The sequence below is a fragment of the Rhyacophila brunnea genome, unplaced genomic scaffold, assembly GCF_057557595.1.
Source record: "Rhyacophila brunnea isolate RB1 unplaced genomic scaffold, BYU_Rbru_1.0 scaffold_20, whole genome shotgun sequence".
NCBI classification, from domain to species: domain Eukaryota; kingdom Metazoa; phylum Arthropoda; class Insecta; order Trichoptera; family Rhyacophilidae; genus Rhyacophila; species Rhyacophila brunnea.
The window spans coordinates 24,885,161-24,912,886 of NW_028232860.1; the positions used below are offsets into that span (position 1 = coordinate 24,885,161).

General features: G+C 32.8%; 1 protein-coding gene across 1 annotated transcript in view; it reads right to left on the bottom strand.

Annotated features, from left to right (window-relative positions):
• The window catches only part of LOC147071446 (B-cell receptor CD22-like), a 939,709-nt gene that overhangs the window by 779,470 nt on the left and 132,513 nt on the right, over nt 1–27,726 (bottom strand). Inside the window, exon 5 of the mRNA XM_085948586.1 lies at nt 5,953–6,063. Coding sequence (XP_085804712.1) covers nt 5,953–6,063 — 111 coding nt within the window. The remainder of the gene's footprint in view (nt 1–5,952; nt 6,064–27,726) is intronic.

The following is a 27,726-nucleotide window of genomic DNA, read 5'->3' on the forward strand; positions in this document are numbered from 1 at the left end:
AAATGGCCACGTTGCCTTTGCCGATCGAAATTGTTGCCATATTAAAAATTCCGACTTTCTGTAAACCATAAAATGGTAAAAGTATAAAAACTACGTAATAAAATTAATGAAATTTACATATTAATTGCTTTATCAGTATTTTTTTTGTATATAAATTTATGCATCGCGGATACAGTGCAGCTATCATTAATTGTACAACACTATTTAATTTGAAAGTATTGCAGCTGTTCAGTTGACGTTGCCGTACACAAAATTGCAATCTGGATTCAAATTTAAAAATACAATTTTATTATACGAGTCTTTTGTGTTTGTGTATATAATCCGTACTCTATAAAAAAACTTTGAGAAATTATAAAATGACATTGAATACTATACTTACATATTTATTTCATTTATAAAAGTATACAATACTTATTTATTTGAGATCTCCCATTCGTTATACGTTATAGACATATTGTTATGTGCCCTAAAATTGGCTAAATGATGCATATTTTATTTATTGAAGCAGATTATATCCATTTTCTTAAATAGGTAATTGAAAATATATAATTTTAACGTTTACATAATAATCATATAAAAAAATCCTAGAAAAATCTTTCACATCCTTCACTGTCCGGGTGAGTGCTCTTATTTAATGACTTACCGATCCGAGTAAATCGTTTTTACTAACAACGCTAAGTCTTAAACTTTGCTAATAAGAATCGATTATTTTTGCTATATATTGATTAGTGATACTGGGTTTTAACCAAATTTATTTATGACGTCTCTGTATGCTGAATGCTGTATTATTCATGACTGAATGAATGTATTATTTACATAACTTGACTAAGCATAATATAGTTCTTGTAAATTTTAGCTGTTCTTATAATATTTATTTGTATATAAAAAGGACTGCATAATCATATTTGTAGATATCGTTCTATACAGTATTTTACACATTATCGTTTTAATGTCAAAACATTGTTAACCAAACTTACTGGAAATGTCTCCGCCACAGTCTGAGGTCCCTGCCAAGATAGTTAATATTTTGCAGTTACGCTGATAATGATACACAAGCCTCCATTCATTGACCCTAATACCCAGAAATGCCTCTCACAGCGCCACGTTCTCCATACAGACGCCTTATATTGCTAAGATGAAGGTTATGAAGGGTGACAAGGGACCCTCCGGCGATTAACGTCACAGGCTGCGGGGACAGGGGTCATCGGGTTCGTCCCCCAGGATGCCTAACCCTGATGTTGGTATGTCAACAACTGATTACGGTAAATGATATGACGTATTCTTGGAGGGAGAAATAAGTTTATTTATTCAAACCGGGAGAATGTATGCATACGCCACTGGTGTCCGAGTGAAAGTATCTGACAAGAATCTAAACATAAATTTATTGTTAAGTGCAATGACGTGCTATGATTATCTCACAAACTTTAGTTATGTAGTCAAATAAACTCCAATCCAGTCAAAATATGAACTAACACTAATATAAAAATACATATCCTATTTAACACTACAACAGGCCATGATGCCCAATGAAAGTAGTATAGTGAACTATTAGTGCAGTTTGTTATAGAAGTAAAACCATTATACACACTCAGACATTGCGAAAATTACATAAATATATTGTGACTTCACCGAGATCGAACCTGGATTCACCAGATGAAAATTCAACTCCTTGCGCATTGGACTACTACGGCTTTAACACGTCGATACCAAAGTTAAATAAGGAAACAATAAATTCAAAAGTACAAATTCTAAGATAATGGCATTTGAAATTTTTGCACAAATACTGAATTCAATAATTTAAAAGCTTAACTTTTTAGAAAAATGTGTGTTCCATTTTAGTTAGTCTGAATGAATTATTATCTATGCATAATGAAATTTATAGCTTAACCAAGAATAAATCCAAACATTCCCGTATACAAAGAAGTGATTATTAGTTTATATGACTAAATGGAGATTATTTTTAAATGTCTTTGCTTAATAATTTAGCAAAGAAATTTAAAAAAAAATATTATTATAAAAGAAGACATTGATTCTACATCGAATGGCATTATTAAATAACAAAAACTAGTTGTTCCCCTACATAACTAAGGTATCAAAATGAAAATATGAAGCAAGTCGTCATATACCAAGAGTTTGAAGCGAGATCAAGGTATAAAACCCAAGAAAACGAAGCCTCCGGAATGTCTTCAAATATCACCAATGTTGAATACGCGTTTCGTTTATGTGACAAAGTTTAATGCACAGTATTATACAAACGTAACTATTGCTAAGAAAAATCTTTTATGGTGCTTACTGTCAATTATTCATGCTAAAAATGCATTGTATTAATAACTAAATAAAACGCAATATTTAGTGGTAATTCTACTTTTTAAATATTATTTTAGACCAGTTTTATTCGCTTGTCAATTTTGTCAACATTGTCAATAAGTAAAGAATAAACTATAATGCATATAGTTAGTTAGATGTTTAAATAGCTGTATTACTTGTAGATATCATTGTGTTTAATTAATTAATTACATTGTCAATAAGAATTAAAGAATAAATTATAATACACATAGTTAACTGAATACATAAGTTACTTATAGAATATGATTGCGTTTAATTTAATTGTTAAAATTGAAAATTATATATTTTTTTTTTGGACATTATATCAAGTTACTTCCTACAAAACCTTCATCGATATTCTATACTATAATTATATCGTCAACACCATCTGCCAATATCGATCCACTATGGAATGAAGATCTCCCTTACACTAGTTAATTTGATGAGTTCGTCGATCACCCCTGTGGTCACTCAGTGCCCTTTAGTGATTACTTAACTGTGCCTATATAATAGTAGTCTAGAAGTAAAGTTATCCACTCGCCGAAAACTACCCCATTGCTATTTTATCAAGTTAACGACCCCTATGGTATTGCGTTCTCTTGTCTCCATCCTGATTCAGTCGCGTATCTTATAATATGTACGGGGATGAAAATCTTTAGGGACTAATTTAAATAATCGCTGGTGGTCAAAATATTTCAATGGATACGTATTGTTGATAATAAAATTTTGCTGCAATATTTGCATTCTATCATTTAATACCGTGTCTTCATTTATAAGCATAGTATAGCATCATAAAAATAAATCACAAAATTAGTAATATCCTAATTCACAGCGAAATTGGCAAAACAATAATCTACCCAATAGCCTTTGGTACACGTCCAGATATGGCTAAAATTCCTATAGGAAAATCATACTTACAAGCTCCATGACTATACGGTCTGAATCCCACCATAATCTTAAAGTGTTGAGTTGATTCTTTAATAGCCAACGTATGCATCATATAAGTACACCTGCGTTTTTATTCATTGTCACAATAATTTTCTAAAGTAAATAAGGTAATAGCTACTCAATAATACAGTTGCGACACATTCCACTCGCGGTGAGTACAATAGAATAAAGACGCTGAAATTCTTAAATTTTCATGGCAGCTTAAAGTCGTGCGCGTCCAGTGGATCCACAGTCAATTCTTCGGTTTGAACTTGTCACCCGACGATTAAACGAGAAAGTTTCATTATTAGCTTTTTCAGCTTTTGAGTTTTCATAGAAAAACAATATTTTTACTGCGGCAATGGATTACAAGTGATGTAGTCATAAAAAAATAATGTTTTTTTTTATTAATAATTATTTATAATAACTAGGCACCTACGCCTTTCTTATTATTTCTAATTCCTTCGGGGAAAGGCTGCTAAACTTTGCAATTTAAATTATGATAATGAGATTACTAATAGTATGATTTATAGCTAGCGTAAGGACTTATCCAAATTTTAGTTATGTCATGGTACATAGCTCAGAATTATTCACCCACAATAACGTCGGGCCATTGCGTTTTTGTGTATATTGTATGCCCCTTCTGTAGGTGTTTCGCACTTACAGGCTTCCCCGTGTAGGGGTTAGAATACTGCGTTCGGTGGTTCATGTTTGCGCTCGCGTTATTCGAGAATATTAGAGATATCGCTCAGAAAGAGAACGGGGTGAGTTCCAATACGACCCAGTTCATTTTTTCTTAATTTTTTTCGAATGGTTACATACATTAATTATTTCCATATAATATTTTGTTCCCGCTGTATTAAATGAGAATTTCAATTATTAAACGTAACCTTTTGTAAGATAGCTATTAAAGAGGGTGTTTTTATGTTCATATAGACTTTATTCTAGTCAATTTCTTTCCTTACCATGACGTCACTGAGTTCAAATGTTTGCGATGTGACTTTGTTGACAAAGTTCCAGGCGGATGGGCATTTTATTAGGTTTCGTTAATCCTTTTTCGGTCAATATTTAGACTTACACAGCCTTCGGATCCTTAAGCGCAAGTTTCCTCGCAAACCACATGGTACAGTGAAAATAAGGTAAGGTAAACATAAATAGCCGTAGAAAATTTGGCATGTTTATTAATGTCGACAAAACCTAAAAAATTAATGTCGGCGAAACCTAAAAAACCCAGGGACGTCCAACAGAAATATTATGAGTGATATATTAAACTACCAGTTGTATACTCATGTCATTATGATTCGTACACACCTGCAAACTGCGGCAGTTGCCCGCAGCGCGCGAACAGATTTTTTCCACGCACACCCAACAAACGAAAAATCTTAAATACACAATATTGTCATTTTGAAATTAGAATACCGACACGTCTTTCGTATGGTTAAATAATATAAATTGTGCGTATTATACTTCGCCGTATAATAGTTCACCGTGAGCTGTCTTACGGTAAAGAGATGGCCGTATAGCATTGCGATTTAAAAAATACACGTGTTCGTGGGCAACGCAGACATTACCTAATTTGATATTTTATAAACTATAATTTTCTATACTTACCTACTGTAGAATAGGAGATGATTGTACCTATTTATTATTTCTTATATGTACCTATATAATACTATTTTTGGTACTGTTCGGTTATACGGAATACAGCGGAAAACACATTTTGATAATAGCCGATAAACTGGATTATTTGTTAGGTAAACCTAACCCAACCTAACCTAACTTAACCTAACCTAACCTAACCTAACCCAACCCAACCTAACATAAACTAACCAAAACTAACAAATAATCCAGTATATCGGATATTTTCAAAATGTGTTTTCCGCTGTATTCCGTATAACCGAACAGTACCTTATTTTTTTCTATCTTTCCCTAATATTCATGAGATTTTATTAAGTTTTATTTTAAAAATGAATTTGATCTCAATACTATACGGCCATTTATTTCCGATGTAATTGCTCACGGTAAACTGTGATACGGTCAACTATAGATATACGTACAATTCTTCAGTTATTGCATATTTTTGCAAGTAGTTACTTACCTGTTTTGAGTACGAAAATCCGACTCAAGTATTGATCTTGAAACAGTTTCATAATCAATAATCATCTTGCCCGCCGATGAACTACTAAAACTAAGCGCAAAGCCTCAGTGTCAGTGTATTGTAGTGCAGACCGTGCAGCGTGTATATTATTGTGGGGCGCTAAGGCCCCGTCCAGCGTAGGCGCGTTCGGCGGAGCGCTGAGCGGCGCGCGCAACTCAAACGTATAAACGTATAACCAAAACAAGACATTGTCTGTGAACATTTTCACACACGGTTATATGTTTGAGTTGCGCGCGCCGCTCAACGCTCCGCTGAACACGGGTATGCTGGACGAGCGCTAACAAACGCGTTGGGCGTGTCGAAAAGATTTTTTATTGTTCATAATATATAATAAGCTTTATGTTTCGTCTACTAACGATTGTCCACGACGATAAATTTTCCATGAACGGAGTCTAATTTTTTTATTGAGTTAAATACAAACAATATAGTATAAAACTCTGCTCTGAAACGTCCAATAACATAATATCTATGGGTCAATTGCAACAAGAATGTGTATGCATACAAATAATATTGATAATTATGTAGATATATCCTTGACTTACCTCCCCTCACTTCGCAGACGAGAACCAGACTGGCACCTTCTTCCAAAGGACCAATGATACCAGCAACATCTCTTCCCGAGTTGTCGTACACCAACAGCTGGTGAGGTGGAACTGGAAAGAATAAGAAAACATAAACATTACTTAAAACAGTTAAGGCGGTAAGTACAACATAAATCACAAAGTCTTGTGTCTGATATAATTGGACAGACGTCTTACGGAGTAATATTTTAACAGCAAATAGTCCCGGTAAAAAGTAAATGACATCCATATCTATTTCAATAATATTATTACTGTATAGTTGGTAAAAACGCTAATCAATTATCGCTTATATTTCTTCGATGTTTCGATGCAGACTTTTGACGTTTGTTTGCGTTGTGTTATAAACATTCTTATAAAATAATACCTATAAAAATATATTCACTTTTTTTTTTAAATATATTTGTGTTTCACTTGTGTAGATGTTACTTGTAATTTAAGCGGGAATGCAAAATTAATAATAATTACTAAAATAATATGTCATTATTAGACCCGAAAGAATTAGGAGAAAGAAAAAAAATTGAAGGTTACATTTCGAAATATACTTCGAATAGGTTTCAGTCAGGGACCTCAGAAACAATGGGAACTGAAATACCTAACGGTTGTGGAGAAACAAGCAACCGATCTCGAGTGTGGAAGAATATGGGATAAATGTAAACACGTGTAAAGAATACGGTTATCTTTAGTTCTGACAACTGCTCTCGTTTTATGCACTGACGCTCATTTAAAATTGGTGTAGTTGAAGGTTGCAACACACACTATTGCACGTCGATAATGTGTGGTTAATTTTAGTAGAATACACACACATTCAAAACCTTGCATTAAAATGTATTGAATTGGAGAATAGCCTATCGGAATTCTATTTATTAATCTGTTCTGTGGCTTCGGTTTTGGTTCATTAAAAAACAACATACTCTCTGGCATTTGCCCATTTTAAAGTACCAGTTACTAAGTTAAAGATATTATGCTATATTGTATTGTTAAAACTTAAAAGTAATTAGGTACCTATAGTACTTGTCTAAGATGTCATCGTAAGGTGGAGCATATGGCTAGCCGAATTTTTAGGACTTTAAAATTATTATTTGGAAACAATGGTTCTAGTATTAAAAGTCTGTCAAATCTGATGAAATGTTTCAAAATTAAAAAATAACGGTATAATATAATATTCAGAACCTCTTGCTGGAATTTGAATAAATTTCGGTTCATCGTCTAACTAAGGTTATAACTGTTATGAGTAATGCAGAAATACCTAATTATTTATTTTTTCTCATATTATTTTCTTAGCGACGCAATCTTTATTAACTTAAATTATTTGAAAATCTTTCATAATTATAGTGTATTTTTGAGGTAAATCGTATAATATAATACGACCATTCATATATCTAACAAGATATAATTTACCTACATATTATATTGTTGTACTTAGGTACTTATCAATAATATTTCATTCAAATCAACCCTTTCTATTTGTTCCCTTATTTCCGGGAATGGATTGAATTAATTAAATTCGGTCGACCCACATTTAAATGATTCTCCCGCAATAATAGTATACAAAAGGTGAGAACAACAATTGAACTTATAAACAACGCGAACTGTTAGAATTTCTTGTTTTGTATCGAAACAATTGGCAAATTTATGTAGGGTTTGCCAGCGCTTTTTAATCCCCCACATTTCGTATAATTATTTCAGTAGCCCTACCCTAATGTAAAAGTTTGAAAAAAGTTAAAAATATAATATGTATAGAGATATAGAATTACAAATTAAATATATATGTTTCGTAGTCTCAAATTATAATAAAACTCGGTAAGTAGCTGACCGCAATAATAAATAATATCCGTTTTTCGCTTAGTCCGTCATCCATTGACGCAAACGCCAAATAATAACTGACTCGATTATTTCAATAAAAAGAATATTATTTTGATTGTATAAATAGCGAATAATAATTCATCGGAAATATCACTCAAATATACGTTTCCGGCCTGTTACTATCTCAATTTAAGTATCGTCCTGCACAACATCTCATTGTACCGAGATTCGGACCTCGGAAAATTATCATAAGTATTGTAACATAACTACTGTAACATACTATTGTACCGATTGTTACGCCGCAATAAAACTTGCTCCAGCATCCATCTTCGACTTCTTTATCATCATCCTCAACACCATAACCTACGACACGTCGATGACTCACACAGTGGTAACCCAAATCTAACCCCCACATTGGTGATACCCGGCTTAAGAAAACTATGCAACCTTCTGGTCAGCAAATTCAACAAGGTGAAAAGATGATACAAGACCCTACCCACATATAAAATAAATTTTATATCACATATTATTAAACCCGTGATGACCGAGCGGCAACGTATCGGCTAATGAAGTCGTGAGTCTAAAAAATTGAATCCCGGGTCTATAAAATTCACATGTCGTTTTTTTTCAATGTATGTTTTTATCCACATAATAATTTTTATAGGTTACGGAAGGGGCTAAAATCCAATTCTCGTAAATCAAAAAATATGTTATAAAATTTATTATTATTACACAGCTAATCTACATCGGATCACAGAGTCAATTAAACATATATTATTTTCTCTCAACAGTGAAAATTTTCCAGTTTGTTGATAATTGTTTTTTTTTTTAGTTATGAACGGCAGATCGTTATGCAACGTCGAAGAATTGTAATCTCAGCTAATGGTGTGAGTCATTTCATCAAGGTTATGGAAAACCCGGAGTATCAAAAAATATATTACAGAAATATTTATTAAATCTATGTTATTGTTAACCTTCCTACACAGTGTTGAAACATAGCCTCCCAGAGAAAAGTAAGTATAGGAATATACTTCTGTATTTGTCTTTTGGTACGAGCACATAGTGCGTGAAGATGCCGAATACGAATAGTACAAAACTAAAATACATTAGAATATTATATTATGTATACATTATGTAAATAAAGAATCATTTATTTTTGTTAATTCTCCATATTCTTCTTTCCCATGGGCACTTTGAATAAATTATGTCTCAATAAATTCAGTCAAAGCACACTTGAGTGGAAGGTAACCTCAGTCTCTGACATCTGCTTCTCAGACATTCCTAGGCATAAACCACTGCTGATCCATAATTCAAATCCAAACATAGGGCCTCATGATACGCTCGCGTACGACCGAGTATGGTGCGGTGCGGTTGGTTTGGAGGAAAATATTATGTAGTTAAAGTATAGAGAATATAGTGAATATTGGTACCGTCAACAGGATGATATCATGAGGTGTACGTCTTAGGCACAGGTAGAATAAAATCACAAATAAAGCGATGAAAGCAATACCATCAGCACAGTATGTCTCCAGATGGAAGAAGACTTTTGTAATCACCCATAATTTCTGTGTTCACTATCTCCAGTAATAAGGATCAATATTTTATTAAGAGACAATCATTATTTATTTAAATACTTATTATTTTGAAAAAAAAACTTCGATTGAAAACTAACTGTTATTAATTAAAAAATTACAATGCTTAATATTTGTTATAATAGTATAATATACAAAAAGTTTAAGGGTAACTGAATTAACTGATATTCAATAGGAGCTTTCCTCTTTGCAATGCTGGCAGTTTTGTTTTAAAGCAGGAGTCGTTTCGCATTATTATTTCTCTCTTATTAAATTGCTAATTATTATCTTTTGAGCTCAAACTCATATATAAATCTATATCACCGGTAATAGAGAATATAGTGTATGAATACAATGTATTCTAAAACGAGTTTTACTTTGATATTCAATTAAATTCGTCTAATGATTATGCTGAATTAATACACTGTTTTTGTTTTTCATAATATGTATATATATATTATATATTAGAGACATTCATAATACTTATATTGTGTTCATAGGTTAGGTTCAAGTAATAAAGGGTCTATCTGAGTCAACGAGAGCCACATTCTGGATTTATATATATATTATAAAGAGCCATACTATAATCACGTTCTCACGTAGTATTAAATATAGAAATACGAATTAACTTACATTTCTACACAAATCTTAATAAATAATAATATATACGCTAGATAAAGTATAAAACAATACATATTATATAAGTAAATAAAAAATGAGAAAAAAGGACAAATTAATTAGGTAGTTCAAAATTTATTTAAAAAAATAAAATATAATAAAAAGTTAATTTATCATTTTTAGCTAAGTCTCTAAATTTCGGTGTGAATTTTTTTACAGCCGTTCGTAGCATATCTGTCAAATTTGATGCTCGTTTGTTAGATGTGAACGATGTTTTATCTTGTCACTTACAACATTTATAAAGGGAAACTCACGAAAATACAAGTATAACGGGGAAAGAATATATCTATATTTTTATCAAGAGATATTGGGAGCCGCACTTAACCCAACGAAGAGCCGCATATCCCACGTCTAGTTTAACAGAGAATTTTTACCATACGTACTTGCTTTCAGTATCCACGATTGCCGAATGGGTGACGTGTCGGCCTGCAATGTAGTCGGTTTCAGGTTTGAATACCGGGTCTGCTATAAAATCAGATGTTTTTTAAAATGTGTGTGTTGGATCCCGAGTATGGACCTAATATATTGAGCAAATGGGCTAACACCCATTTCTTGTAAAAACAAAAAGCTGTTAATGAAACCTCCACTCTGTGGAGACCCATATGGGCGCCACAGAATCTATTGAAATTCCAAAATAAATAGACGTTCCTGAATTGTAGGTAAATACTTTAAAAATATATATTTAATATTATTATTTATATTTAAATTATTATTTTAGTATTTAATACTTGGTGAGGGTTGTTTTATTTTTATATAAAGCCTGATAATAGTATTATAATTTTCAATCCACAATAAAAAACATTATGATAAGAGCAAAATGGATTATAACTATTATGTAGTAGATAGAAACTGATTAAAATTCCTCGTCTACTTTTTGTATAAAATTGTAACGAACGTCTATTTATTTCATTCGACAATGCAGCGTCCAATTGTCCTGGCACCCAGTTATGTCATTCCCCCAATGACAATAGTAAAGTAAAACACAGTATTGAAGTGTTCATAAATGTATTTTTTTGAACCTTGGAGCCTTCTCGGAACCTATGCACCTCCTACCTCTTTCACCCTATGATAAATATGGTTCTACCTGGAGATATTTTTCTTTGCAAATACAATAATATCGTTTGCAAAGTGTAGAAGATTGTATGGTGTTTTCATTTGAAATAATATAATTGCAATGCAAAAAAAATTCTCATAACCAAAACTAGAACCTAAAGAGAACCTAAAGAGCTAAATTGACTCATTAATTCAATAAACATAATATTATGTTTAAGTTGCATTCCTAAGGGATGTTTTAAAACGTGGTCTCATATAACCGGAATTCCCCGCGTTTCACGTTGCAATGGTACCAAAGTAAGCGGCTGCATTGTGTTTGGCCATAAACTTTACACAAGATACATGAGAATTGCATGGCATCAGAAGACCTGACCTCTCAGTCTCATAGCGTTAACAATTCGTTCTCGAAAAAAATCGCATTTATTCGCTAAGCACTTTTGTTTGTTTTGTGAAAGCAACCCTACTGCATCGATTTTCCAACTTTTTGAGAATAATGCCATTTATTTAGGATACGTAGCCAAGAAAACCGCTTTCTGTTGACGACTATGCATTACAAAACATATTTAAAGACAAAAATAATACTTTCTCCATAATAATAAATATCAGAGACACTTTCGCTCATTTGACTGCACATAAAAATTACATTATATAGTATTTTCAATTTACTGTATATTATAATATCTCTTCGCCAGAAAATCATTCTTAATTTGAAAACACTTCTGAAACATATTACATTATAATAACCAGAAAAAATATTTTATGAATAAAATACGACACCCAGGAGGATTCAAATCTATGCCCTGATATGCGCCCATGTGGTCGACCACTCAGCTATACGTTATCTATCTAATTGTGATGAAGTTAATTAATGTTTTTTTTACAATACTCCATTAATATTGAGTCAGCTCAAGAGAACAAACGAGTGTGTGTTGCCGCATCGCGTTATATAGAGTGATTCAAAGAGTTAGCTCGAATGATATCCAGAAATCGGACGTGTCGCAAGCTTGGCTTAGCCATCGTTAACTACTGAGTGACTCAAAACGTATCTTTTCGACGTTTGTTGCACTAAATCTGTTACGGTTTGAGTGAACGTTGCGTCTATATCATCCATCCTAAACCTATCATCATCATTCATCAACCTCATATATCATCCATCACAGTGTATCGTGGGTGCGTGTTCACTGAACTAGCCCCAGCGCGCGCCAGCCCTCTTAACATTACATTATTATAAGGTCAATGTCTGGCATCCTGTTAAACTCCCCCCCCCACCCGATAGATCCGGAATCAACTACTATCACCTTAATTTTTTTTCGACCATGTTCGATCCTAATAATATCATATGGGCCTCCACATAGTGGAAGTTTGTATTAACAGATTTTGTTTTTACGAGAAATGGATGTCAGCCACTTGCTAAACCTATTAGGTCCATTCTCTAACTCAAACACAAATTGAAAAACAATATGTGTATTTGTGAGACCCAGGATTCGAATCTGGGACCCACAATACTATAGGCCAGTGCTTAAGCCGCACGGCCATCGTAGGCCACTGCTAAATGCGCCACCGGGTAATTTTATATGGCAGGAAATCGATTGCAATTTGGTTGTCAACAGAGTCTGTCAATAGAATACGGCACTGAGAAAATATTTTTTTGCGTATATAAATGTTTTTAAATGAAAGAAAATGAGTGTCGAAGAATTGTCAGTGTATTCTTCAAATCGCGTAGCAGTGTGGCAAAGCATGAATAGTTTATTCCTCTGATTGAAGAGTAGTGCAGCAAGACAAGCCCACGTCGGTGCGGTTGTGTAATAAAATCCCAGCTACCTACTATTTCCTAGGAAAGTGGACATCGGTAGGTTTGATGGCATCGGAACATTTGCGACTATTGCTTTATAACGTACTCTTGCATGCGAATCAAAATAAAATGTACACTAACTAGGTACTCTAACAGACGCCGCCTTCGTTATTTTCATCTGAGATTCGTTTTGTCGTGAACACATTTTATTAATATCACGTATTTACTATTAATAAACTTTTTGAAAATATAATAGAAAAGTTATTATTTACAAGGCTTTGACATAAGTAGTGAGAAAGAAAAGCAATCTAAACATAAAAGGAAACACATTTAATATAAATCGAACGAGTTACGGCCATGACAGGTATTTAAAAATAAAATGTTGCCACGTTATAAATATTTCCCGTATTCTCGGAATTACAGGAATTTTATTGTTAATTTATTTTAAGTAAATAGCATTTATAGTCATGTTTTTATTTACGTATGTATTATCGTCACCTCAATACTATAACTAGATAACTTGATTTTTACTGTTTTTGAGATAGTTATTGAATATGATTCTACATTTTTTCATTCTCTACTAAATGATAAAACAAGGTAGATATGTCAGAAGCACTGTACTGTATTCATCTTGTGTTTAAAAATATAAGGTTACTAAAAACCATAAATGCATTGAATAAATAAAATAATATATCTACAATATTTTTTTATACAATCGAACATTATCTAATTGTTCCCAATTAAGCACATTTTTCCATTTTTATTTTAAATAATAATTATAGCCTAGATTTATGTTAATCAAAAAGTTGAAATTTCATTTTCCATACAATGACCAAATCAGAGTTATCTAGTTGTAGTATTAAGGTGACGATATATATATATTTATATTATATACATGTCAAAGTAATCTTTTTGTTAAAGTAATAAATACTCATATGAATCATCAAAACCAGCGGAAAATATTAAATAATAAACTATTTTTTTTATATTCAATATTCGAGAATTTAGCAAATCAGAAAAAATACTTATTACAAAAAAAATGGTGCTAATTTACTAATTTACCCTCTTGTAGCCTACCAAATTAAGAGTAATTTTACTATATTATGTCAAATAATGAAGCGCTTTACAAATTTTGCTAATATTGGCGATGGGTTTTGAAACAAGGTACCGATAATAGATACCTACTTACAAAAGCTACTGGTTAATTTCCTCGTAATTAGGTAGGCCGCTGGTGGCTCAATTAGTAAAGTTCATTGGCCTAAATCCGATGAACGCGGGTTCGAGTTCTTCCCGTCGTCATATATAAGGTATGTAATGTAATATGTTATGTAGTACATATGTAATAGTTTTACATTTACTTTTAACATGTTTCTCGTATACGTCAAAATCCATTGTCAAATTTTCTGAACGCAATGTTTGGTTGGCCTACATGCGAAAACTTTTCGTGAGTATTCCATCCGACATTACCTGTCACCGTGACACAGAAAACCAAAATGGCAGCGAGGCTAGACGAATGCATGCAGTGCTGCCACCTCAATAAATATATTAAAAAGTTTTCTCCCCGAACAAAATGGCAGACGGCACGCGACCGACAGGATTTCCTAAACCAGAGTTGACATTTTGCTATTGCATGGTAATTGATTTGATATGGAAATGTCACTAACAATACATAAATATAGCCTTAAATAAGAATATGATGCATTAAATATATTTATCACACTATTTCCCTTTAATCATCAGTTGAAATTATTATAGGTACCTACTGTTAGATAAAGGCATATTGTCTTCCTGCTTCTTTAACGCTACATCCCAGTGTGAGATTTAGAGGCCATCCATGGACTGATACCGTTTGCGGTTTAGATCCGTGTGCCATAAGCGTCAATTACATTGAGCTTCTTTACGAGCTGTTTGTTGGCGAATTTATAATCTGCCTGTAAAATCGAACAAGCTAACATGTTTGATGATTACACTGGGCGACTTTACAGGCAGATTATAAATTCGCCAACAAACAGCTCGTAAAGAAGCTCAATGTAATTGAAGCTATACTAAACTTATGATTTTTGTACATGAATGAAAATATATTTTCTCCAAATTTGTAATTATTGTTAGTATATGGTATGAACGGATACGATCAGATGCTTATAATATACTTTGTGAAAATATATTTCTATGAACAGAAAAGATAAGCTTAGTATTGCACATGGTTCGAAACCGCATACGGTTTCAGTCCATGGATGGCCTATAGCCTCTTTCTTCCACAAATTCCCTCTACTTACTTCTATCCCTTGTCAGTCTTCTCATGACTTTTCATCCTACTTCTGTTACCTACATGGTCACACTGCCTCATTCTTATTTTTTCGTTAAGTCATTTCCGCTGGAGTATCAACCTGCTGTTAACAGGACTCAAGTATAAAATTCAGTGCGCTGTTGTCAATCACAAATGTCTACTGTATAACTCTTACAGATGCCCTCCCCTTCTTGGATGAGTTCCTCCTTCTCAATTTGGATATTTGGCGCATCTATGATACTTTTCATAGGAAAAGCGGCGGACGTTGGTGACTTTCATTTAATGCCGCCTCCCCAGCTTGACGATGAAAAACTATTTATAAGGAAGCGAAATATTTTTCTAATGACACTGGATGCGGCGTTGAAAACCTATCAGATAAGGTGGGATGCGTCCAAATATTATTTATTTTCCCAAATGGCATGACCATGACCGAGTCAATTCTTGACTTGGCATGGTAGCTTTACTACAGGCTTTATGAGCTGGTAATTTTATCCGTTCTACATGTCCATATTTTCCATATGGTAAAACAACTCGAAGAGTAGAGCTCAGTTAAGTTTGAACAAGTTGAATAGTCAGAGTTGACTGATATTAGAATCATTTACAGTATTATATGTATGAAATAATAAGTAGGTAAGTAATGTTAGTGACGATTAGTTCATGTACAAGGATTTATATGTATGTACCTAGTACCTAACATAGCTAGATATAGTGGATTAATACTATCGAATGAAGGTACATGTAGTTTGAATTTAAATTCTAATGTATTTTAGTTTTGTACTATTCCATTTGAGTCGTTTTTTGCGACCCGGGTTTCGCCTTTTGGCATCTTCAGGCACTGTTTGTACACTCACCAAAAAGCAAAAAAAACTGAAAAGGAATATAATTAATTTTAACTTATATAATAAATTAATACAATAAAGGGTACTGTTCGGTTATACGGAATACAGCAGAAAGCGCATTTTGAAAATAGCCGATACACTGGATTATTTGTTAGTTTGGGTTAGTTTAGGTTAGGTTGGGTTAGGTTAGGTTTGGTTAGGTTAACCTAACAAATAATCCAGTTTATCGGCTATTTTCAAAATGCGTTTTCCGCTGTATTTTGTATAACCGAACAGTACCCAATAAAGTAGGTCAAAACTTTATCACCCACCTATTAATATTATTAAGACAGTGAAACGGCAAATAATTTTCAACTATAGGCGCGACGAAATTTTGGACTCGCTGGTATTCGGAGAGCGAACGTCGAGGTGTGAATACGTCAATTTGTTTCGTGATGGCGACGGGGGTATTAATTCTTAAATCGTGTAAAGATGACTAAAAACGTTACCCATTTACTTGAAAAAGAAAACATGTCAATGAATACATTATTATTGTTACTAATAGAACAATACGTTAAAGTTCCCACCACCACCCGTCATATATGCACAATGCGGGTATACAAAGCGCTTAACGTCAGCGGATAGCAGAGCCAGTCCAAAAAAAAAAAAATCTTCCTTAACTTTATTCTTTTGGCACTACTGTGCATGGTTGCAGCATCAGTCCCGTGCGGCTCCGTCTCGGGACGGAATGAGCACTTAAAATGACTTCTTTCAGACACATTTAAAGCGTCATAGAAAGCGGCCGTATTAATAGAACAATAAACAGAACATTACATGGACGCATGTTGGATTTATATGACAAATTATATTTCGTTCGGCATACGTCATTTGCACCCACAACCCGCAGTCAGCGCATCGCCTAGACACGATCTTTTTAGACCATGCCTCAACTGAGGTATAGCCTTAAGTCAACAAATTATGAATAGAAGAAGAATGAAGTGTTGGATGATTTGGGGAGATATAGAGAGAGGAGTTATGGATGCATAAAAATTGCATATTCCTCTGATAAAAGCTACTTATAAATATTTTGTATGTGTTAAAATATTATTATGCTTGAACTATGTGTAACCTAAATAATATTATATTATTCTATGTAGTGTTTAAGTTAATCAATGATTGACCCGGTTAGTCGCTTTAGCTATTAAATCTTGCACATAATGTTTATAGGCAGAATATGTGGCGCTTAAATCATCAGAGCTTAGCATAAATTAATGCTAGCGTATAGTTTATTTACCGAACCGTCATTGACTGATTGCTCTATCGTGTTGAAAATATACCTAACCTAACTAAAATCTCCATGGATATTATCGAATCGGCTACGCTTAGTAATATTAATATCGGTTTGAAAATTCATTCATGTCAAACGTCCAGTCAAAAACAGGCCCGATCTTAGGGCGATTGGACCTCGTAATCTTAGGGGGTTCGCGCACCAGATGTCTTTCGCATTCACGAAAAAATAATGAAACAATGAGATCTTAAATTTAATTATATAAACATTGAAAATACATAATTTGAAAACGTTTCTGAGAAATATATTTTAACCACTAGAAAAAAAAGATGACACCCAGCAGGTTACAAACCTGCACCTCCCGAGAATCACGCCCCCGTGCACTTAACACCATGATATAGGTATCTTATCTAATTGCGATAAATTTAACTAACGGTTTTTATAATACTATCTGAAGCGTTTTCTAAATTGCATTACTAATTGGCAATCGGATTTTCTATTTTTAAATCAAAATATTAAATTACCTTAGGTAATATTAAAATAATTACTAACCGGTACTAGGATCACTCCTATTTTTTTGTTATAACGTATTTTTGCAATTGTTAATAATTTTATAATTATTTAATAAATAGTTCACAACATTTTAGAATGTAATATTCTTTTATTCTTCTTCGTCGTGTCGGGTCTTCAATAGCTACAATGTGTCGCTCCAGAAGTTAGCGAAGGCAACACCATTTTTCTCGACTCGTTGAAATTACAGCTTACTGGGCAAGCCTTGCATGAAAAAGGTGCTCCATGCTTTGCGTTTTTCCGCATTCGCAGGTTTGGTCATTGGAGAACTCCCACTTCACCATGTTGTCTCGAGTGCGCCCTACCATAGTTCTCAGTCTGTTTACGGCTTTTTATGTATCGTACCCGAGACTGGCTCCGAGTGGGAGATACCCATTCATCAACACCCTCAGAGGATAGATTCGCTTTCCATGCGGATAGTCCATCTTCTTCGGGTGGGACGGTCAGAGGTATGGTTGTCGCCATATTGAACATACATATAAGTTAAAAACATTAAATATTGCATGTTCAATAAAATGATGTTACATTATTAAATATTGGGAATTATTCGTTGAACTCAAAAAAAATAGTTTATTAAATAAATATTATTAACCCTTATGTAGTACAATCATTTATTATAATGAATATTGTGAAAATTTTGAGTACGTTGATGCACGGTGGCCGTGCATAAATCACGACTGCTTATACATGATGGGTGAAGATTCTTCTTCCACCCTGTCACGTCCCAACATTGGGGCATAGGGCAAGCACAAGTTGGCGCCACTTCCCTCGGTCCATCACCAACTCTTGCGCCTCCCGCCATGTCAGGTCTGCAGCACGTAGGTCGCTCTTATAGCACCGCTGCAGGGTGAGAGAGGGCCGGCCACGGCGATAGAACCCTTGAGGTTGTGCCACAAGGGTACGAAGTCCCACACTCTCTGGCGGCATCCGGAATACGTGTCCCAACCACGTAAAGCGTCTCTTCATGATAACTTCAATCACCGAAAGCTGTTGTGTTTGCTCGGGTGAAACTCGGGTGTTCGTAACGCGGTCGTACCAATGATTCAGCGTAGACATCGATTCTCAAAGCTCAGAAGCCGAGACTCTTGAAGCTTAGTAAGATGCCATGTCTCACAGCCATACAGGAGCACAGGTAGCACGCACGCGTTAAACAAACGACATTTGGGGGAATGGGACGACTGGCCTCTGGACAATTGGACGCCGCACTGTCGTAGACACGTGTAGACGAGGTATTTTAATCAGTTTCTATCTACTACTCAGTAGTTTGAATTCATTTTACTCTCAACATAATGTATTCTTTATCTCGGGTTGAGAATTACCATGCCTAAGGCTTTATATAAAATAAAAAACTCTTTTTTCGTTGGAACTTAAACATATGCACGATTAAATCATTGTTTACATCTGCATATTTACGTTCTCACTAACTACATATTAAACATAATATAATCATAGAAATATAAATAATAATATTGAATATTTTTTTAATTTAATTTATTAAGTACCTATAAGTACCTAACGTATATTTATTTTCGAATTCCGTGGCGTCCAGTTGTCCGGTGTCAAATCGTCCTAGACCTACATTTGGTTCTCACAGAATACAGCCTTGACATCCTTGCGTCTCCAAGTTGGTTGAATGCAGGGTTGAAGATAGGGTAACTTAAAACAGTCCAGACGATAGACGAGGATGTGCTGGGTTCGATTTTAAATATTTCTTGCAATATATTCCTCTGTACAGCCTTCGGGTTAATCCATTCCAAATTGGCTCGCACGCTCGGCGGTTGAAAACAATGCATAATTCAACGAGCAATAATTCATTTCCCGTACGCCGTCGCCGCTATTATGCGGTGAAATAAGAATACACCGATACATTACATTTTAAAACCTCAGACCTCGCGGTAGGTACTTTCCCGGCCGGATGCGGAAACGCCGAATCTCCGTAACGTATAATATTTACATACCCGGGCGGTGAGTCCCCGTGAAAATTGATGGAGTAAAAATAAAGCAATATTATGATTTGTGGTTGGACCTGTAAATAAAATATTTCATCGTGTAACCTCTACATAGGCGTTGGTAAATATTTTATCACAATTGGTCAAGATTGAATTTGTTTAAATCAATTCTCATTTAAATTTTAATTCAATCAATTAATTAGTAACCTCAGTTCAAAATATAATTTATCTATTGACACTATTGGCAGCAGATAAAATATCATAGCTCGCTCTGGATTTACTTAACGATCTACAAATAATTACATTATGTATTTGTCTTATGTATTTATCTATCTCTATCTGTAACGCATGCTAGATAAATTATTTTAATCGACTAGACTAATGAAGAAAAATAAATGATGGGATATTTTGACAGATACTTACAGTATAGTAGATAATAACATATCGAGAAAATAAGAAGTATTAAATAACATTACAATAATTACTTTGTGACAAATTGACGGAGAGGTATAAAAAGGATGACTGATAGGAAACACGATTTTAAAAATGATATATCTCTGAAAATTTCATTCTTTTTAAAATAAATCGAGATAGAGGTATTTTTTTCTAGTATAGAATAATATCATAAGGCGTATAAACCAGTTCATGCAAAATTCCACGTGCGCTTCTTTCAAATAAAAATTGCTAACTTATTAAAACTAAACAAAGCAAAAAACTTAACTGTTGAAAAAAGCTAGAGACGCTTTATAATAGAGTTGTAGGTACTGTTTTAAAACATTTTCAGTAGCATTGCATTAATGAAGCGGGACGGGTATATTGCATATAGTCAGGTGCAAGCAAGATGGGTGTGTTTTAAAAGCTTTCCTTGAATGTTTCTCAATATTACATAATTGAGCTTTTACGGGAATATAAAAATGTTAATCAAAATTTATAATATCTTGGATACTATCTACCTACTAGGGAAAAATAATAATAGTATTATGGCATAATATGAATGTGAATATATCCTTTTTTGTATAAATACTTATTTTTGGTAATTAATTGTCTGTAGTTCTATAAAGTAACAGATGTTTGAGTGTAGAATCTAGCAAACAATCTTTTTGAAGCAATCCACAAGAACTGGTAACGTAGCTATAATCGCTATAGAGCTCTTTGACAAACTTGATGTCGAAAGATTTATCAAACGTCTGTATTGAGCCGGCTACATGGAACATTATAGTTTAGATATTCTCATGATATAGAGTAACTACACGCGAGGTTAGTAGTGAGGGTAGTAAAGAAAGGCTTAAGATTAATAATTAAAAGATAAAAAGAACTTTTTATATACCACGTTTTTAAGTTTTCTGTTGAATCATATAAACTTGACAATTCTATGTATTAATAATTTAGGACAAATATGGCAATTGTCAACAAATCATTTTTTTGCTATTTTGCAACAAACAAACAAATAGAATACTGAAATGTCATTTTGATTTCCATAGTAACGCACGTATATATTAATAATTTAGTTGCTAGGACCATCCCCTTAGCAACCAATAATAGTGGATTGGATTACGGATTTTTTCCGAAATAACTTTTCATACAAAACAGAATTAACTGATAATTAATTCAATTCTACTTAAAGATGGCTAAAAGTATAAAAAAGAATACATTGGCATCGTGTTCTGATATATTCTAAAAGTATAAATGTCTAGCATAGTCCGGAAGTTAGTTAAAAATTAATTGCAAAATTTTTACTGGATAAACAACCACCGGACAAACAAGAATACGAGCTAAGAAAAACGTGGTAAAAATAAAATCGTTTAATTTTCGTCGTTTTAATTTTTTTAGATTCCGATTTTAAAATAGGTATATTATATTGATACTCTTTTTATACAAGACTAAAACAAATGAAAGCATTACTGATATTACATGATTACGTACTAGTGTAAAGTGAATAAATTTCAGATGTATAACAATTATTAAATAAATTGCGAATCCGTGTTTGAACAGTCGTAATAATATTAATCTTTTATGTAATATTAAAATCAACTTCCACTACGATTATTTAAATGTTCACTACAAAATAACAATTCCTACATCACTCTTCATTTGGTCACATAGGAAATATCTAGTATAGGGCAGCTAGTGATATAAATATAAGTATTAACTTTTCGAGCATTATTTTTTTACATAAATGCATGAGTAACATTTCTTGTTACATTGATATTCCAATTTTGAATTCAAATGCATACATTATCTATGACTAAAGGTTTATAAAACAAACGAATAGCATTTTTCTGTCATTCGTTTTGCGCACCGGCGCTGTGAATTATGTGAATTAAATTATATTTATTTATTTACAAATTAGTTTTTATATAGTGATATTATAATATTATTATTCCATTTTTATTAAATACTAGCAAGTACCCGGCATGCGTTGCAATGCCACAAGAAAGAAAGTGTTTGAGTTTTAATTCTGTTTATTGAAGTTCTATTGTAGTAGCATTTTGTAATATAATAGAAGAATAAAAATAAGAAGATGGTTGTACTAATTCAGAAACCTTTGCGGGCGTGCGCATAATAACTGACCAAAGTTTCATTGAAATCGGATGAATGGTATAGGAACACATACGAATAAAAAAAGATAGAATAGAAGAAAAAAGCGCTTTACAACATCTTGCCGCAGCAACTCGCTCACATAACACTAAAACCATAGCATACCACATTCTTGACCAGATCGACGCCAAGAAAAATAGAGGATGAGATCTATGCTTTCAATGGATCCCATCACACATCGGTATTGAGGGCAATGAAAGGGCGGATGATCTAGAACGTGCGTACAACAACTCACCAAAGTTTTATTGTAATCGGATGAATGGTATAGGAACGCATATGAATAGAAGAAGACAGAATAGAAAAAGATTAAGATGGTTGTACTAATTCAGAAACCTTTGCGGGTGTGTGCATAAAAACTTACCAAAGTTTCATCGCAATCGGATGAATGGTATAGGAACGCATACGGGACAGACAAACAAATGTTCATTTTTATATATATATATAAAATTATAAAGCGAATAGCAAATCTCGCATCACACTACATAATATGTTTGCATAAGGAGAAGTACGTAGGCATTATATAAAAACATAAATACGCATATTTTATTATTTGAATATCATTTTTTCAGGTAGATGAAAATGTTTGAAAAATAAAACAAGCATTTTTTGCAATTTACAAACAATATGTTCGATTTACATAAAACGTTTGGAAAACGCTGCGGCATGGCACTGAGGAAAAACGATTTTCTCAATTTTCCCGCGTGGAAAACTGGATTTCGGATATAAAATAAAACAAACAGACCGTCGTGTAATATTTGTACCGGGCAGGGATTCTATTACCGGTATTTTTATAATCCAGACATCCCAATTATGTTACCTACATAATAAATATGATTATTTATTATATTTTGTTCAGCATTAACTTGACAATTACATCAACAATAATTTATTAAATTCCTCCCATATAAAAAAATATGTTTCTGTGTACTATCTCAAATATAAATGCAATAGAAACGAGATTATATCGTCATTGTTCTGGCAGAAGACACTGATTCGAAAAAAATACATATTGAGTTAGTTATACCAAAATGTTCCTTATTTCCTTTACCGTCTGGAAACCTTCTTAATAAATAAACAGTTTTTATTTTAAAGTCATTCTTTTTACGATTACTTAATATACTCACATGATAGACCATTTCAAACATTTTAAAAACTTCAAAGTCAAATTACTCAAAACTAGTATTCTCCAGTTAGTGTGTTCTGCCAGAACAGAGACGATATATAGTACAGTTTTAATACAATGCGTTTTGCATGTTTTTGAAGTTTCTGTGTGCCGTTGTTGTTACCGTTTCCAAGGGGCACCAGCATGAAGGTTCAAGGCAGCATGATAAAGTGGGGGTTCTCTGATGACAAAACCTGCGAGTGCGGTGAAATGCAAAGCATGGAGCACCTCTTTTCATGCAAGGCTTCCCCAGTAAGTTGCAATTTCAACAAGATTCTACAAGCCGAAGAAATCGTCAATTTCTGGAGTGACACATTGTAGCTATTGAAAATCCGACACGACGAAGAAAAAGAATACAGTAAGTTTGTTTTATTGGAAAAATACGATTATAATTATATAAAATCGGAAGATAACTGCCATCTATTAAATTTTCAATAAAATAAAATAATAATTTAATGTTACCATCTGTTAATATAAAGACAAACTAATATCTTTTTCAATCGATAGTTTATTGTTTGCGTCTTCAATAATAGTTTTCTTTTACATCGATTAAGAAAATTATCCTTCACATTATCACAGCTTTTGCGCTTGCTAATTGAAAAGAAAGGTCGGTTAAGTAGGTATTATTCTTGAATAGTCCCAGAGTGAGGGAGAGAGATCATGTCGTCGTATTCTGTGATTTTTATACGTTTTAAGCGTAAACAAGTCTTTTATCATTGTTGCTTGATAACATTGTATTTATTTATTAAAAAAGTGCATTATAGTTATTTGCCGTAATACAATAAACTTAATTACTAATAACAAGTAATATAAAATACGAAAGAAGAAGAGACAGTAAGTTTTATGTAAATATTCAAATACAAATTATAAATTTAACTTATTTAAAACATCCTTAAAATAAAGTTATAAAAAAATAATTCAACGTCTGTGGTGCTATCAAATATCTAGACTAATCGCACATTACACAGCATCGTGAAACATTACATCCGTCCTGCAACGGGATATCATACAGACCGGAGAGTTACGAGTGATATTGGCGGTAACATGGTAATTGATATGCCATACCAGTATACACGGATTATAAATGAACCCACGAAGAAGTAAAAAGAAATGCCTTAACAGAGCCATCACAATCTGGGTGGACAAGTATTCTATTGATAGCATAACCAGAAGAAAGGTATGACAACGGAATTAAATATATTTATATCATCACTTTAAGGGGTAAGTTTATTCACTGGACTTCCTTATTCACAAAATGTATGTATAAGTTTATATAGACATTGTTTTATAACCTATTAAAATTATGTATGTTCATATAATTTTGTTGTTGGTTTGTATGTATACCTTCAGCTTCATTATGTTTTAACCTGACATGTTTACAGCAATTTATAACATGTTGAATTATTATCCAACTTATATATTTATTTTATAAAAATACCGATATTGTAATATTTCATATGTCAATCCCTACAACTAAATTGGTAGGGGGTGCATAAAGAAACAGGAGAGGGTGTACTGAATTAATAAGTAAAACAAGAAATTTGAATTTAATGAAACAAGTTATACGGGAAGCAAGAAATGAACGAATCGATCCGGCTGCATGCGGAGCTGCAGAGATATAAATTCTCTATTTTAAAAGTTTCTACTTCAATATTATATAAGTAATAATTTTAGACATATATATTGGGATAAAACGAGTACAACTAGCGAGATAATAATTTGTTAGGAGGAGTTTTTATTTCGCCACGTCGTATGTATTTATGAATAAAAGCACGATTTAAAATGCATCTGGCTTCTGTGTACTTATAAATAATTAATAGTTATCTATAAGGATTTTATTCTTAATATAAGATTATAGACGTCATACATAATTTGAAAACTCTACAGATATACCTAATTGAAATATATTTTTGGAAAAATTGACGACGCCCAGCGATACTATTTTTTTTGTGGAGGACACAATATAATTATATATATGATTTTCTGAAAGCCTGAGTGTATGTGATTATTCAAATTTACTGACAACCTTGTAGGAAAAAGCAAGGATATGGTTATTAATGATTAAAAGAAAAAAAACTTGAGCAAGTGAGTAATATCCAATTATCATGAAGACAAAAATATGTTACTACAACCTCCTCCCTGTGGAGGCCCATAATATGACTTTTTTTGGATCGGACATGGTAAAAAAAATGTTTATGATCTAATATTACATTTTTAAAAATTGTAAATTATACGTTGAATAAAAAAAAGTTTATTAGATTATAATTTTATAGACATAATGATGAATAAACTGTTTTTTTATGTTATAACATAAAAAAACAGTTTATTCATCATTACGTCTAAATTATAATTTGAATATTTCTTCCCGATTTCAACATGCGGTATTGACAAAGTAGACGTCTGAGACTGACAGTATATTATTTTATATGTGTGGTTGCGTACGTATATCTTAAAAATCTTTGTTCCATCTACTCTTTGATAATAATATATCTAATAAAACATAATAATAATATATACCAAGTAATGAATTGATGAACAATTGTTGATCTAAAGTTGTGGAATGTGGCGCCTTGATCTACTTAAGATCATCAATTTGCTGCTTGCTTGGGTTGGAATTTTATATTATAATAATAATAAAAGAAAATAAACCCAAATGCGCATGAGTCTTTTGCGCAGTTCAAATATTTTAAAATAGCGTTGCTTTCAATTTCATTGTTGTTAGAAGAAAAAAATATACATCCATGTAAATGTTGCAAAGCATGAAATTGATATTTTTTGGAAGGTTTTAGACTTTTAGAGGATAGTTTAGCCATTAGAATAACATTATTAATTACGGAAATAATACTTTTACACACATCAACAAAGTATTTTCCTTACCTTAAATAAATAAAATTATTGGACTTTGGGAAATCTTTTTCTGTTATTTTACACGAGGTTCGTTCGTAAATACTTAAATGTATCAGCATATGAAACGCTTATAAGTATAACTCACATTTTGCAATTTTGTCATTTTTGAGTTAAATATACCAAGTAATTCTAAAGGTATTAATATATATAAAGAAAATAGTTGGGAATCAAAAGTCTCTAGATAGCTTAAACCATGTGAAAATTGTTGACAAAGTTGACTGTTGGTGTCATAACACATATTTTTCAATGAATAATAACCTAACTTAATCTAATCAAACAGAGAGCTCTATTTCTCATTGTGTGCTGTGTGTCTACAACCTTATGTGAATTATATAAATTTTAAAAAAATGTAAATCGACTCACTCATTAATATTCAAGGGAGTTCAATACTTTTCTTCTAATTACAAAAACAGTAGGTACTCTGGTGGTTTTTTGCGATTACCTCAAAACTCGATTTTTCAAATATGTGAGTAATTTGTTATGACTCTGGGCGACTCATATAGTTCCTAATAAGTAAAAATAATTTAGATATTATGTTGTCTTGCAACATTACATAGGCTTTCCACCTAGTACTATAAATAGTATAGCATCCTCTATCTGTTGTTTAACCCTGTGTTACCCAGTGGTTTCACTAAGAAACCATCCGCTATTATTTTTGTGCTGCCATTGCCATCTAGTTTTGAGTAGAGTTTCACATTTTTATAATGATAAACTATACAGTCATCTTTGTATTAAAAATAAAGTTCACGGTCTAAAAACGGTTATAACAGATTTATACCTAAATAATTGTGCCAAAGTTAGACATTTTGAGTGCTGTCACATGAAAAGATTTCAAGCAAAATTACACCATATTTAAAACATCAAAATATTGTCTGGTAAGTATTGGTTAGGCCATTTATAGTCCCATTCCACTCCTTATCTCTTCATCCACCTCCTAATCTCCAGTGTTATTGTTACAAGACATTCAATAAGCAATTAAGGGTCATGAGAGACGGTGTTACAAAGAACATTCAGTTGTATCTCGACAGCGGACGCGTGCGGGCTTCTAATAGCTTTCCGTCACTTAAGTGATTGACTCAATAGATACAGACTCATTCTTAAACTATCATCATCATTCATACACCTTCACATATTATAATCCATAAAACTGTGTCACAAAGTGCGGGAGTGTACGAACTAGGTGACCCAAAACAACGATATCGCCCAAATGACAGTTAAAACCAGACCACGGAGCCATCAAACATCATCACAAAGGTCAG